Source organism: Mesoplodon mirus, assembly GCF_964341445.2.
Source record: "Mesoplodon mirus genome assembly, chromosome: 2".
Lineage (NCBI taxonomy): Eukaryota > Metazoa > Chordata > Mammalia > Artiodactyla > Ziphiidae > Mesoplodon > Mesoplodon mirus.
The window spans coordinates 205,387,673-205,404,832 of record NC_138977.1 but is presented as its reverse complement, the minus strand read 5'-3'; the positions used below and the strand labels follow the sequence as shown (position 1 = coordinate 205,404,832).

Genomic DNA, 17,160 nt, shown 5'->3' with positions numbered 1-17,160 from the left:
ATTTCAATATTATATATGTTATCATCACTTCAGTAAATCACCTTAAAAGAAAAAATAGCAAACTTTCAAAAGCTAGTAATAAGTGTTTTAATAAACAAATAAATGTCCAAATCCCATTTTTAATAATTTATAAGGAGATAATTTTACAAAAAAAAAATGCATGCGCAAAATATTCATCAAAGCACTGTTTACAATAAAGAAAACTTAATCAGCCTAAATGTCCATTAACGGGAGTCTACTTAAATCCTTCAGTATGCTTCTACAATGGAAAATTATGCAACCATTAAAAATATTTGACTAACCAATTAATATTTCTTAAGATGGGACAAAAGCCACAACATATCACTGAATGGAAAAAAAGTAACTTACTAAACACAAAAGGTATGCAGTTTTACAAAAACTACACATCCATTTTCACACAGGGATAGCTACATAGAAATATCTGGAAAGACATCATCAGTGGGGATGGCAGAGTTTCACGTGCTTTTGACTTTTTCTATATTTTTCATATTGTTTACATTTTTAAATGGACATGTATTATTTTTACAGAGAAATAAGATACAAAAAAATCAGTCTACGGGATATTTCTTAGGGATCTATTATCTAACCTTTGAGATGATGATGAAAGAATAAATAAACCAGGTATCAGCCTATATATAGGAATTATCCTAAGTAGATTTTGCTACATTTCACTTCCTTAGGTAGAAAGAATAAACAAACCAGGTATTAGCCTATATATGGGAATTCTCCTAATTAGATTGTGCTACATTTTACTTCCTTAGGTAGAGATAAAAATTAATACTAATTACTAAGAAAGTAACCCTAATGTTTAGGGTTCAAAGAATATGTATGGATAGAAAGATAACTTTATCAGTCATAACTACCACTCTAGAATAATATGCTAATCTACCGTATTTTATCAAATCTACAAAGCCTTTTAAGATGTGCCATTATCTTATATTCCACTAAGGAAGCAAAACTGCCAGGCACTTTATCATTTAGAATTTTCACATTATTCCTTTTTAAGAGCTCTTTGGGATAAATATAGACAAAAATTGTTAGCGTATATTATTCTTGTGCATACGTGAAAAATTAAACACTTCTTCACACTTAACTCCTGAGTCACTTTTTCACTCAGAATTATCTAATGTCTGTGTTTTTCCACACAATATCATTCTCTAGCCATGAAAAGCTTTGGTGATACATCACAACTGTCATCTGGCGAACAACAATACTAAGGCGTCAATCAATAAATTGGGACATATCCCAATTTGAGAGATGTTTAAAAGTTAAAAGTCTATCCTAGGGGCTTCCCTGGTGGCGCAGTGGTTGAGAGTCCACCTGCCGATGCAGGGGACACGGGTTCGTGCCCCGGTCCGGGAAGATCCCACATGCCGCGGAGCGGCTAAGCCCGTGAGCCATGGTCGCTGAGCCTGCGTGTCCGGAGTCTGTGCTCCGCAACGGGAGAGGCCACAACAGTGAGAGGCCCGCGTAATGCAAAAAAAAAAAAAAAAAAAGTCTATCATTAACTGGTGAAATATGGCATTAAGTTTATCTCTCTAAGAAAGACACTACAGTTGAAAAAGTAATAAATAGAACTCGCCCTCCCCCAAGTCAGGAAATAAGCCAGTGAGAAATAAGCCCTTCTCTCACCATTTTAACATAACACTTTGGGAAGAAAGAGCACAGGGGAATGGTCCTTAAAGAGGAACACTATAAAATACGAGCCCTGGTAAGAGACCAAGGATATTGTGAGTAGAGTTAAAAGTCATCCTGCTTCTGCATGCCTCTACCAATGTCCTGGAAGGTTTTAAAGATGTGTATTTTACTTGCGAATAGAATGGCATGAAAGGGGAAAAATAATTAATACTAGATAATCTCTAAAGTTCTTTGTAGTAACAAATTTCATTATTCCATGCCCTGGGTATACTGATTAAACCAACAATAATACCATTTGGTTAAATACAAATAATAAATAAAATTTACATTAGAAAATATAGTGCTTCTTACATTATTGTTTGAAAATAACTTGATTACTCATCAGGATATGATTCCAGAGAACTCTAAAAATCAAAACTGAAATAAATTGTTGTTAAGTGTGTAAAACTATCAACAAACATAATGCAAATAAAGTGTTAAAAAGAAACAGTCTCGGGACTTCCCTGGTGGCTCAGTGGTTAAGAATCCGCCTGCCAGTGCAGGGGACACGGGTTCGAGCCCTGGTCCAGGAAGATCCCACATGCCACGGAGCAACTAAGCCCGTGTGCCACAACTACTGAGCCCGTGCTCTAGAGCCCACGAGCCACAACTACTGAAGCCTGGTGTCTAGAGCCCGTGCTCCACAACAAGAGAAGCCACAGCAATGAGAAGCCCGCACACCTCAACGAAGAGTAGTCCCCACTCACCACAACTAGAGAAAGCCCGTGCACAGCAACGAAGACCCAATGCAGCCAAAAATGAATAAATAAATAAATTCATTTTAAAAAAAAAGAAAGTCTCATCTACTACCTAAAAGCATGAAAATTCTTCACATAAAGACGTAATTATAACTAAACAAGTGTTAATAAAAAACAAGAATGAAATAACAAATACTCAGATATTAATTTAAAGGAGACATAACTTCAATAGATAAACAGTTTTCAGAGATCAGTCGTGATCACTTAAAAATCACTATGTTTTTATCTTCACGAATCACAGGAGCCAAGGAAAGAGACTGGAATGACTAAAACTCAGAAACCTGGAGGAAAGATTCTGCAGAGCTGAAACTGAGCTCCCTGAGGAGAGAGTGCTGCTCTGCTCAGCAGCCTCTGGCGGCTCTGAACTTGGAAGAGGATCTTGTGGGACTAGGGTACCTTTTGAAGAAGAGGGGACTAGCCAACTGGAGCTGGTGTTAGTAAGGGTTGTGATGAGGCTAGCTCTGTGAGTGTTGGAAAAACTACAAACTGAATTCAGGACTGCTGTTGCTGGAGTGAAGACCTTCCACTAGGATGATGGTCAAAGTAACAGGAAAGCAGACAGGGAGCCCACAGGAAACAAAGAGAAAGGCGTAGGTTCTTTCTTCCTCCTCCTCCTTGCAGCCTCCCTCTAGTGCTCCATACTTCTGAAACCTAAAAGTGAGCAGCTGGCAAGCCAGAAATGTGATTTGCAAAATCTTAGAACTGCATCACAAAGTAGAGCTATAGAAGGGGGTGTCTGGAGCTGAAAGACACGAATTTAATAAGTGGCATAATCCTTCTAAAACAGATGAGGATTATAGATGGGAGAACTAAGACACAGAGTAGTACTAAATATTTGGTTATGCAGAATCTAAAAAGAAATGATACAAATGAACTTATTTACAAAACAGAAACAAACTCATACTGGGAAGGATGGGGAGAAGGGATAGTCACAGAGTTTGGGATCAACATGTACGTGCATGTACCAGGCCCCAGGTTCATTCCCCGGCACCTCCAGCTGTTAGTTGGCTTTCAGCAAGCCCCTTAAAGGCAGACTGAGCTATTCTTGGGGCTTCCCTGGTGGCGCAGTGGTTAAGAATCCGCCTGCCAATGCAGGGGACATGGGTTCAAGCCCTGGTCCAGGAAGATCCCACATGCCGCAGAGCAACTAAGCCCGGCACAACTACTGAGCCTGTGCTCTAGGGCCCATGCTCAGCAACGAGAAGCTGCTGCAATGCGAAGCCTGCACACCGCAATGAAGAGTAGCCCCCACTCTCCTCAACTAGAGAAAAGCCTGCGCACAGCAACAAAGACCCAATGCAGACAAAAATAAAATAAATAAAACTTTAAAAAAGGTCTATGCATTTAAAAATAAAGAAATAAAATAGATAACCAACAAGGACCTACTGTATAGCACAGAGAACTCTGCTCAATGTTATGTGGCAGCCTGGATGGGAGGGGAGTTTGGGGGAGAAGAGATGCATGTATATGTATAGTTGAGTCCCTTTGCTGTGCACCTGAAGCTATCACAACATTGTTAATCAGCTATACTCCAACATAAAATAAAAAGTTAAAAAAATTAAAAATAAATATTGGTTAATAAACATTCAAAGTTCCAAAGAGCAGTTAAGTGAGGGAAAAAAAAAAGAATAGCACTAGAGAAAGCAGATAGTTTTAGATTGTTTAGCGATTGTTGCTACCTGTTTTACATTATATGCTAATTCTGGTGATCTTCTCAGAGCCCTGATAAGATTTTGCTAGGAATGAGTGTGAATATCAAATAAGAATAAAATTACTCAACATCACTTGGCAAAGATATACAGTTGCTTTCCATTATTTGTGCTAGTTATGTTCTATATAGGTCACTACAGACCCTGAATTAGTGAATACTGAAGCACTGCTCCTAAAAGAAATACACACACACACCCCTCCTCATGTAGATTATAATCTTCAATCTCAAAAACAACTCATTCTGGTAGATTCTATTTTCTTTGTTTTACAAAAGAGAAAATGAGGTTCAAAAATGTTAGGTGGCTGCCCCAATTAACAGGTGCCAGAGCTGGGATTCAAACCCCACCCAACTGGTCCCAAGGCAGGAGCTTCTTGCACCTCACGACATTGCTCTCTACTGTCTGCATCCTTTGGAAATCTCTGTGTGAGAGCTGAGACGAGAAGACATAGCATCACTTAGTTCAATCTCAGCATGTAATGTGTGGGTCTAGGGACTCACATTTTACATAGCTTTGCACACGTACACAAATGACTGTGAAAGTAATGCATGTATAGATTTGGGGACTACAAACAGATTTTAGCAAGTAGACAAATTCACAAATACAGAATCCGCAAATAATGAGGATCAACTATACATACTCTTCCCATAACATCTGGAAACTATTACAGAAATCCTTTTTAAAAAAGCATTTTCCGGGGAATTTCCTGGCGGTCCAGTGGTTAGGACTCTGCGCTTCCACTGCAGGGGCCATGAGCTCATCCCTGACCAGGGAGCTAAGATCCCACATGCCGCTTGGCATGGCCAAATAAATAAATAAATAAATAAATAAAATTTTTAAAGAGTTTTCATGTCATTTCCTGAATTCTGCAAAAGAGAAAGGAATATACTCTATATTCTCTTTATATTCCCAAACACTATTTTATTTATATTGTTCTGGTTATTTATTGAAAACTGAGTTATTGTCAGTCAAGATACCAACAGCAAAATGTCAGTAATAAGTTAACGTTGGCTAAATCTGCAGTTTCCAAAATGTTTTACCAATTCTCAGATCACACAGTTTTCCCACTTATTTCAAGGACTTGCTGACTCGGAGCAGCCTGAATAAACTGGAACATTATTGACAATTGTGTGAAAGATAAGCTGGGGAAATTTGCACAGGCTGCATAGTTGAACAGATGAAAAAGTGAGAACACGAAAAGACAATTTCAAAAAAATATTTAAAAATACGACAAAGATGTACTACTTCTGGACATTAATTCAAGAAAAATAAAGGCTTTTAAATGATAAGGCAGGTCATTGCCACACAAACATTCTTTTTTTTTTTTTTTTTTGCGGTACGCGGGCCTCTCACTGTTGTGGCCTCTCCCGTTGCGGAGCACAGGCTCCGGACGCGCAGGCTCAACGGCCATGACTCACAGGCCCAGCCGCTCCGCGGCATGTGGGATCTTCCCAGACCGGGGCACGAACCCGCGTCCCCTGCATCGGCAGGCGGACTCTCAACCACTGCGCCACCAGGGAAGCCCGACACACAAACATTCTTAACGTTAAATTATAGAAGGGCCAAAACATGCTGTTGTCAAGGTAAGTTATTCAACACAAATACGAAGATTTTTACAAATAAGGAGAAAAGAAAAGCCAGCACGTTAAAGCTACTTTTGCAATCCAAAGTTTCAGTTACCTCTTTTAAAACATAAATGTATACATGCTAGGAATTTGGACTTCATGTGGTATTGAGTACAAAACATAATGCAGTATTTAACAAACACCAAATAACTTTAGTAATAGTATAGAAGTAGTTGCCTACTCTGAAAGGAGACTTTCTTTCTCCTTTCACAGAAAAAGAGAAAGAGAAAAATGATGACTATATAGAGGGAGGAAAAAAATGTGAAAAGGAGAACTGTTAAGTGAAATAAAGCAATGTGCAGAAGAGTATTTTAAAATATGACCCCTTACTTTTTTATTTTGAAAAATTCAAACCTACAGAGGAGTGAACAGTGAACACCCATACACCCCTCACCCAGTCACCAATTAACATTTTGTTATATTTGCTTTTCTCACCCTCACATACACACACACAAGATCCACACACATATATTTTACATATATATGTAAAAGATACATATGTATATACTAACACACACATATATGCATTTCTTTTTTACTATGCCACTTGCAAAGTAAGCTGCACTTCACACATAACCACAATATAATTAACATACCCAAAGAATTTAACATTGATACAATATCTAATATATACTGCATATTCAAATTTCTCAAATATCTAAAAAAAAAATCCTTTATTGCTTACATTTTTAAAAGTTCAAACCATGGACTTGTCTGACTGTTTCCTCATTATCAGATTCAGGTTAGATATCTTTAACAAAAATACTACATTAGGTGATTATACAGTTCCCACTGAATTACATCAGAAAATACAGTTCCTCCTGTTACTGTTGATTAACCCCAGGTTTGATCACTTAATTAAGATGGTATCCATCAGCTCTCTCTACCAAAAAGGTACATTTACGGGGTGATACTTACTTACGATACTTACGGGGTGAAACCATGTTCCTCCACAGCCTTCCACACAATGATTTTTTTAGCATCCATCAATAATTTTTGCCTGAATTAGTATAGTGTGGTTGCAAAATAGTGGTTTTTCTAATTTTATCAATCTTTATATATTAACTAACTAGCATTCCTCTATTAGGCTACTATTTTGTTGATATTTTTGTTGCTCAAAACTAACCAGTATTCTTTGGGCATGTCCCCATTTATTTTTGAGCATATCTTTGCTTTCTGGTCCAAGATATCCAGGCTCCTTTGGGAAAAAATGAGTAGTGGGGAGGCTTTTACTTTTCAATTTTATCACTTTTGTACTTCTCTAGCCCAGACCTGGATTAGACTTTTCAAAGAGCCCTGGTTCCTTTTAGTGGGGAATTATTAATTAATTTGCTCTATCCTATAGTACATGCAAAGTATTTTCAGAATTATAACATTAGTATCACTACTAGTAACAAACCTATTTAATAAAGTTCAAGCATTCTTTGCTGTTCTTTTTATCCTTTAAATACATCCCACTAGTCAGAGCACTCTATTCAAAAATCATTTGGGACTTCCCTGGTGGCGCAGTGGTTAAGAATCCGCCTGCCAATGCAGGGGATACGGGTTCGAGCCCTCGTCCAGGAAGATCCCACGTGCCACAGAGCAACTAAGCCCATGCACCACAACTACTGAGCCTGCGCTCTAGAGCCCACGAGCCACAACTATTGAGCCTGTGTGCCACAACTACTGAAGCCCGCGCACCTAGAGCCCATGCTCCACAACAAGATAAGCCACCACAATGAGAAGCCCGTGTACTGCAACGAAGACGCAACACAGCCAAAAATAAATTAATTAATTAATTTAAAACATCATTTGAAGCACTTTTCCAGTATGATTATGCTATCAATTTGATAGGCAGTTAAGTTCACCTGTATATACTAACGTGCATGTGTCGATACATTTTCAGTTTTACAAAGAAACATTTGTATATATGCCCATACAGGCATAAAATTTTACCTGAAAAGATACACAGATATTATTATAGTGGTTAAATTCGGGAAAAAAGACTGGCGGGGAAGGCTTTCATTTTTCAATTTTATCATTTTTTGTACTCTTCAAGTTTCTAACCACATGAGTATACCCTTGGGTTCTTTTAAATTAACAGGTTATCTAAAAGGTAGAATTATTTTTATATATTCTTCTTTATACTTTGCTATATTTTCAAAATAATAGTATTTACATTTCTAGAAATAGAGGAAATATATTTTTGGTTTTTTTAAGGTAGAATAGAGCGTCATGTCAATCCACAGAAAAAAAATTATATTCCAGATGAATTAAAATTAAAATTCTTCATAACTGAACTATTAAGAAGTTTAGAAGAAAATATAGATAAATATTTATCTAATTTCTGGGTAGGGAAGGCTTTTCTAAGCATGAAAGTGAAGGGAAAAAAGCAAAGTAACACAATGACAGATTTTGTAGAATAAAGAACATTATATGTCTTTATATCAAAAAAGCAGCATAAACTAAAGTAACTAAAATAACTGCACCATTATTATAAAGTGCTCATTTTCATAGTACATAAAAAGTACTTTCAAATCAACAAGAAAACAACTCTATTAGAATATGAATAATTCAATTAATTTTTAAATGGCAATCTCTTTAAAAATGAGAGAAATGGAAAATGAAATAAACAGATACTCTTTTTGTCTAGTGAAAAAGCAAATACTTTTTTAAAAGGATAAAAACTAACATTGAAAAAGGTCAAGGAACAAAGGCACAGAAATAGACCATTGTTGGGTTGTTTAAATAGGTGTAACCCATGTATATATACTTAAGTACACAGAAAAATATCTAGACACATATACATGAAACTGGTGATGGGGAGTTCCCTGGTGGTCCAGAGGACAGGATTCAGTGTTTTTACTGCCGTGGCCTGGGTTCAATTCCTGATCAGAGAACTGAGATCCCACAAGCTGCGCAGCACAGCCAAAAAAAAACCCCAAAAACAAAACAAACAGAAAAAGAAACCGATGATAATAGTTACATTTATGGAGAGAAGAGAAGGAACAATAATTAGAGTAATGGTCAAAGAAACCAACTTTAATCTCTAATAAGTTAATTTTCCCAATAAATAGAACTTCTTTAACTATGTATTGGATTGGCCAAAAAGTTCATTCAGGTTTTTCCATAACATCTTACAATATAATTAAAAATTAATTTAAAAATAAATTTATAAACCTTTCTAGAGTAATTTCAAAGTAAACATTAATAAATGATCATGTATTTTACCCTAACAATTCTACTTCTAGGAATTTATCCTAAAGAAATAGGAAATTCATAGAAATATACCATGTGTATATTGACATTCGACATATGATGGAGGCATTGCAAAGCAATACGGAAAGGGTGGTCTTTTCAGTAAATTGTGTTGAGACAACTGGGTATCTACATAGAAAAAATGAAACTGGACCCCTACTTCACACTATAGACAAAAACCAACATCAGTTTAATTATAGACCTAATGTATAGGAAGAAGGCAACACCACAAAACTTTAAGAACATAATATAGGAGGACATCTTCATCACCCTGGATAAGGAAATTTTAAGACAAAAAGCACTAAGTATAAAAAGTTAATAAATTGAACTACATTAAAATCTGAAATGTCTATACAAAAGAAGGATATCATAAAGAGAAAGAAAAGACAAATTACAAAGCAAGAGAAAATAATGTGCATCATATATAACTTGAGAGGATTAGTTTCCGGAATATATAGACTCCCATAAATCAATGAGAAAAAGAAAAAGAACCCAAAAGACTTTAACAAGCACTTCAGGGAAGAAGAAATCCAAATGGCCAATAAGTCTATAAAAAGGAACTCAACCTCATTAGTAATCAGACAAAGAAAACCCCAGCAGGAACAGGAATTGACTGTAAATGGGCACAAGGGAACTTCAGGTGGTCAAAAGAGGATTCTAAAGCTAGACTGTAGTGATGGTTGCAAAACTGTACAAAGTTATTAAAACTCATCAAGTTATAAACAAAAAATAGGTGAATTCTGAGTTATATAAATTATACCTCAATACAGCTATTTTTTTAAATGGGCAAACGAACAGGAAATTTCACAAAAAAGAAAATACCCAAATATCCGATAGGCACATGATAGGCACATGACTCAATTTTTTTAGTCATAAGGAAAATGTAAATAAAACCACTTCACACTCACCAGAATGGCTAACATAAAATATTAATAACAGTATTAATAACAGTAGCAAGTGTTGGGGAGGACAAAGAGCAATTGAGAAAATCCCCATCCCTTACTTATGGGGGTATAAATTCATACCATCACTTTGGAAGCCTGGCCATAAGTAAGGGATGGGGATTTTCTCAATTGCTCTTTGTCCTCACCAACACTAGTTCAAAAATGTATTTTTGAACTAGACTTCTAGGACCAAACTATACATCAAGTATGACATTATAATACAGACATATTCAGACAGGCCTGGTCTTAACCGAACCTTCCATTCATCCTTTCTCAGAAGACTACTGAAGGTTGTACATAACCAAAACAAGGAAGAAATTCCAAGAGGAAAAACAATGCATTTAAGACACTCTTGAAGTAGTTTGAGCTCCTAAGACTTCTGGGGAGGAAAATTATAAGCCATCATTGAGAGATTATTAAAAAAAAGACCTAGAGATAAAACATATGCATAGGTAGGAAGACTCAGTATCATGGAGACGTTAATTTTTCCAAAGTTGATCTAAATATAAATTCAGTAAAACCCCTTCAAAAAGGCACAACAGGTTTTTTTGTGGAACTCAATTAAGCTAATTCTGAAATGTACATGAAAGCACTAAAGGCCAAGAATATACTAGACACTGCTGAATAAGAACAAGGGGAAGTCTTTCTCTAGCAGAGATTTGTTTTAATGCTTTCCTAATTAAGACAGCGGGATACTGACAAAGGAATAGACTCATAGATTAATGAAGAGACTAGAGATCGCAGAAAAAGACACATGTTGCAGACAGCACTGCAGAGCAGTGGAAGAATAGTTTCCCCCAGTGATGAAGAGTCTTGGGACAACTGTGTATCCATTGAAGAAAAAAATGAAATTGGACCCCTATATCATACCATTTGCAAAAATCTATTCTAACATTTAGGGTTGTAGACCTAAATGTTAAAGGCAAAATCATAAAGCTCTTAGAAGATAAAATAGGGGATTATCTCCATGATCTCAGGTTAGGAAAGCTTTTCTCTTTTTTTTTTTTTTCAAAGATCTAATTAGCTTTATTAGGTGATTCATCAATCGGGCAGCATCCCATCCAATAACTGGAAGGACACTCCAGGAAAGAATTTCTCAAATACAATACAGAAAGCATTAACTGAAAAAGAAAAAACAAAGTTGGAGTATATTAAAGTCAAGAACTTCTTGTTCATAAAAAGACACCATAAAGAAAATGAAAAGACAGGCACAGAATGAAAATGTATTTGCAATAACCATAACCAGCAAATGGTTAAAATCCAGAATACACTACAAATAAACAAGAAAAAGACATCCAAGAGGTACATGAACAAGAAACTTGAACACAAAAGAAGAAATTCAAATTACTAATAAACCTGTGAAAAGAATCCCTTATTAGCAGTCAGAGAAAGATGTATTAAAACCACAAGGAAAACTATAACATCAGATTGTCAAAACTTAAAAATTCTGACAATATCAAATGTTGGAGAGAATGCAGAGCAAGGAAATTATCATACGCCGCTGGTGGGAGTGTAAACTGGTATAGTATGGCATCATCTAGTAAAATTAAAGATACACTACCCTATAACCCAGCAATTCTACTCCTGAGTTAAGTCTTAGTGAAACTCATACATATATGCACCAGTACTGTGTATAAAAGCCAAACACTGGAAACAACTGATATATCCATTAACAGTACAATGGTAAATAATTGGTGATGTAACCATATATTGGAATTCTATGCAACAATGAACTACATACCGCTTTAGCGATAACAAAGACAAAAACCTTACAAACATAATGCTGATTTCAAAAGAGGCAAGACACAAAATACACTCAATACATACAAAACTAAAGGTATCATGTTTAGTTATACACTCCTAGATAGTAAACTATGAAGAAAGGAAAGAAATGAAAAACTTACAGATAGGATAGTGGTTTCCTTTAGGGGGAGAGAGGAAGCAATTCAGAAAGGAGGTGGGAAGGATTTTGGGGTACTGGCAGAATTCCTTTACTCTGATGGTTGTTAATATGAGTTCACTTTACTATTGTTTGCTAAACGTACATATATGTTTTATACTTCTCAATACAAAGATTATATATTTCACTACTTTTTTTTTAAAAAAAGGTGCATACCCATCAGGGACATAAAAGGAATCACCTTCATCCAGCACACAGTCAATAGTTCAGCTTCAATTCAATAGATCATTTCATGTCATTCCTTTTTTTTTTTTTTTTTCTGTTCAAAGCAACAGAAATCCAAACATAAAAAATTGTGAGGGATACTACATATCTTCATTTATGTGTCAAATAATACTATTAAAAAGAGAAAATAAATTTTAAATTGGGAAGATCTTTCAGGCAAGAAAGTAACTGTTACAGAGTTGTATAGTGCAGGACTGGGTGGAAAGCATACAACAATATGATGGAAAAGTGATTTTGCCTATTTAGAAATTTAACCTTTGTAACAGTTACTAATTTCCATAAGCAAATGACAGTTGGAAGCAACTTTAGAAATAGTTTTCTATTACATACTAATACATACAATTGTAAAAAAAAAGCTATCAAAGCTTTTTCTCTTACACAGAAGTTTATAAATTTAAAATTTCTAGAGAATCTTGTACAATAAAAAAGGTTACAAAAAAGGCAGAACAGGTCAGATAAGTTTAAATTTTAAATTTTCTTTTTAAAAAAATCTCAGAGCTTACTCCTTGAAAGCATAAAATAGAAAGATGAAAAGAAAAGATGCAAAGAACTCACACTCTTCAAATATCCCACTAAAATAGATACCAAGCCCACAAAAATTATCCTTGACACAACCTTATAGTGTTCAACTACATGGAGTAAGTCTCTTGCTTTTCAAAAATTTTTCAATTGGTCTCCCACTATAGGAAGATACATTCCCCCTGCAGAGTCATTAAAGAATTAAATCACATAGCGTTAGCATGTCCACACAATCTGCCTGTGCCAGAAAATGGTTTACTATCTTCGTAGGTCCCTTTTCCTGTCCCATCCCATATTTTGTTTCCGAGCTGTAAATGTAATAACAGTAATTTTCTGCCATGTTCTGAGCCCTTTTTTGTGTCTTACATTTTTTATCTCCTTTAATTCACACACACTGAGGAGGAGGTCTTACTGATGAGAAAAATGAGACACGGAACGATTAAGTAACTTGTCCAAGGTCACAGGCTGCTATTGAGGGAGCCAAGATATAGTCCAACTCTGGAGCCAGTGTCTTAATATTACACTGTTTCTGTTCAATAAAACATTTATACCACGAAAACTGCCCATAATCACCTACTGCCTTCTAACTACCAGATCCCAGCCTTGAGGATTTATTTTTGCCTTTCCTAGATAACTGCATACTCACAGAACATTAATGGGTAAAAGAATCTAAACACTTAGGGAAATCTATGATTTTCCACCTCAGAAAAAGGAGGTCCAAAGACATTAAATTTCTCGAAGATCTCGAAGCTGGTTTGTGACAACCAGCAATAAAACACAATTCTTAACTCCCAGGAGTGATCATCCCACTGCACTAAAAGCCCTGTCTACCATACATTCTATACTGTAAGCTCTTGTTGAAATCCATAGTCTACCCTCCACATTAGGCACTGAAGTTTACTTTGTCAACTTTCACAGCACACAGTAGCTTCAATAGCGCTCACAAGCAGGTAACACACATTCTTTCGTTTCCACAAATATAAAGAGAAATGCACTATGTGCTAAGGCAATAGAATTAACCCAAATGTATATAATTTTGGCCCCTAGTCTTATCATAAAAACATAAATACATTAACATGTGACAAGTGCCATAGTAAGCAAGGTGAACAATGTGTTTTGAAAGCACACAGAAAAGAGTAGATATTTCAGACTAAGAATGAGGGGCTTTGAGATGCATTAGAGGCAGGGCAAAGGCAGACAGTGTGATGATGCTTAGAAGGAAAACTGCTATCACTTCTACCAATAGACATTAAAGTAAAAAAAAAAAAAAAGTAACAGTAAATACGGGGTCAGAAGACTTGAGATCAAATCTAGGCTGTGACTTGTGTGAATGTGAACAATTTGAGTCTCAGTGTCCTCATCTATGAAATGTAGATACTACTGACCTGCATATCTCGCAGAACTCTCACGGGGGCCAAATTATGTGAAAGTACTTTAAAAACCGCAGAGTCCTGTATAAACTTAAGTTATTTATATTTTCACTTCTAGGCAACCCTGTGGGTCCTTCCCCTTAAACTGTCTCATAAAATCCTCACCCTTCAGGATGAAAATATCTGATGACATCATTCATATACTCCTTACAAGACAGTAAACAGTTAACCCATGCCTTCCTATTGAAACGGCAAACCTCTTTCTACTGAAATGAACATCTGTATGTAAAAATATGTGTGTGTATATATGTAGGTGCATGTTTTTTTAAATTTCTTAAGCCCTTAAACTGACTTCTAGTCAATGTTTATTATAATTATATTTAGAAACTAATACCAGATGCAGGTTTTCTTCAGAAAATTTTCTATCAGAAATTCCACTCCATTTTACAGTATGCTGTCAAGCAACCAACTCAAGAATAGTCTGCAAGTAGCAATTACTTTGCTCTCATCCCCAAGAGACTGGTTATGTATGAGCAATAGATACAACCAAATATATACTCTGGACCCCAAAAGGGAACTGCTTTAGTGTAAGTATACATACGAATGCAAACAGCTAGTACACAAATTGAAATCCACTGAAAAGTATAATGAGTTTCTGATTTGAAAATGCTTGAGGGCCACAACCAGACCCCTCCTTTAAATTAAAGAACACCCTCATTTCCTTTAACGTTTAACAGAGCAGACGGTAAACCTTGCCTCCGTTTGGCAACTACTCTTTAAACTACATCCAGGCCCCATTTTGTTCAACCTTAAACCCTACCTCTTAGCTGCTGCTTGGATGATAACCTAAATAAAGTTCCAACGTACGTTTACGAAGTCAGAAGAAGGTCCAAGAGACAGGAACAGGACGCGGGAGCGAGAAATCCTCGTGCCACTCCGGGCCACGGGCTGTTTGATCTCACAAGTGCAACTTCCCGTTTCTCCCTCTTACCTTGTACACTTTCCCAAAGGCTCCGTCGCCCAATTCTCCTATAATTTCCCAAAACTCCTCGGGGTTTAGGTCCCTCTTCACATGTTCGTACTGCTTCTTCTTCTTCTCGCTCCCCAACTTGAAGATCTTACGGAAATTGAAGAAGGACATTCTTCCTCCCAACAGAGTTCCTTACACTTAAGGAGTAAAAACAACAATAAGAGGCAAAGTTTCTCCTCCCTCCTCTCCCGCGCGAGCCCGGCGGGCGACGGCGGGCGCTGGCTGTCCGGGATCCCGCCGCTCCGGCCCGGCCGTCTCCGGAGAAGGCGGGGCGCGACTCCCGCTCCGGCCCACGGGGTGGGGACGCTGCGCGGGCGGCCCCTCCGCCGAGCCCGGCCCGTGGGCCGCGCGGCTAAGCGCCTGGCCCCCGGCCGGCCCTCGGGGGGCGGCACCTGCCCGGACGCTTGTTCCCCGACCGGCCCGGCCCGACGGGCCCGAGTGGTCCGGACGCCCGCGGCCACCGCGGTTAGGCCCGTGTCACGGCGAGTCTCCAGGGGCGTCGGCCACTCCGGGATAGGGACGCGGCCGGCAGCCTCTGAGGCGGGCAGTCGTCTGGCCGAGCTCTCCCGCCCCGGGCCGGGAGCCCGGGGTCTCCTCCGCAGCCGTCTGCACCCGCGGTGCGAGGTCCGCGCGTCCCCCTGGGCTCTGGGGCGCAGCTGCCGCAGCCGCTGCCGCCGCCGCCTCCGCCTAGCTCCCTCCCCAGCCCACGCAGCCTCGGCCTAGAGTGCGCGCCAACGCCGACGCCGCAGCGCGCCCGCGCGCTCCCTCGGCCGCGCGCCAGGCTCTCCGCGCACTCGCGCGGGGGTGGCCCCTCTGGCCCCGCGCACGCGCGTTGAGCCCCGCAAGCTGGCGGCCCTAGGAGGCTCGCTTGCCCTCGGCGCGGGCTTCGCTGTTGGTGCTTCAGCTGGTAGCTGGTTGACGGTTGCTCCGGGTTTGTTCTCCAAGCCCCAAATTCTTGTCAGCCAACGGCTTTGATGGAGTTGCCTCTTTGCGCACGACCCTGTTGGTTGTGCTAGCGGATGTTTCCTCCATTCTGGATCTGGGAAAATGCGTAGCGAGCGAAAGCTGAGCTGTCCCGATCTGGACCTTTTCGTTCTCAAACGGGCCCCAGAGTGAGAGGGAAGTATCTGTGGTGGCTGTTTGCTTTGGATCCAGAGCTTACGAGCTCTGTGACCTTGGGCGACTAACCTCTCCGAGCCTCAGTTTCTTCATTGTGAAATGAAGGTCCTTAAAGTCCCGACCTGGGGGTTGTGGCGAGGAGTAAATGAGGCAATGGATGTAAGCCCTTTGCAAGGTGCCTGCACCGGCAAACGCTCAATTTCAGTTCCTGCTGTTGTTCCAAGTGTGCACGTAAGACAGCCATAAAATATAAAAATTGTTTAAGCCCGCTTCTTGAGTGATGATCACGACACTCCCTTGAGGGTAATCTACCGTCTTCTGGCCACTTCCATAGCCGTAATCCTGGTGTCACCCTTCTTGACTCCATCTGAACCACTTACTAAGGCCTTCACTTCCTGATCTGCCTCCGGGCCCCTTGGACAGCACTAGTGGAAGATGACCTCATGTGGGTGCTGGCTGCAATCTGTCAGATGGTGCCGCGCCTTCCCCTCCACTAGGAGGGAGCACTTTCAGGGCAGTGGCTGGTTAAGCATCATGATATCCAGGTACCTACCAACATTACTGGCATGTGATAGGAAAGCAGACCCCATGAATGAATGAATGAATGAATGAATGGATGCATGCATCCATGCTATCTGGAGCAGAGGCCATTTTGCTGTCCAAGTACCCCTACCAAATCATTTTGTCCTCCAGCCCCAAAATGGCATAACAAAACCCCTCTTGTAGTAAGAGGGATATGATGATCTTGTTTCTCAAGACTATTTTTTAATAGGTTTATTGAGGTATAACTGATATACAATAAAATGTACATATTTAAAATATATACTTTTAGGTAACTATACTCAGTATCTTGTAATAACCTATAATGGAAAACAATCTTAAAAAGAATATATATATTTATATATATATAGATATATAGATATAGATATATATGGTCTGAATCACTTTGCTGTACACCTGAAA

General features: G+C 38.7%; 1 protein-coding gene across 2 annotated transcripts in view; it reads right to left on the bottom strand.

Annotated features, from left to right (window-relative positions):
• The window catches only part of SLK (STE20 like kinase), a 53,748-nt gene extending 37,939 nt beyond the window's left edge, over positions 1-15,809 (bottom strand). For both annotated transcript variants that reach the window (XM_082631683.1, XM_082631684.1), the window contains exon 1: positions 15,040-15,809. In XM_082631683.1, coding sequence (XP_082487809.1) covers positions 15,040-15,189 — 150 coding nt within the window. In that variant the 5' untranslated portion in view covers positions 15,190-15,809. The remainder of the gene's footprint in view (positions 1-15,039) is intronic.
• Between the last annotated feature and the right edge of the window lie 1,351 nt (positions 15,810-17,160).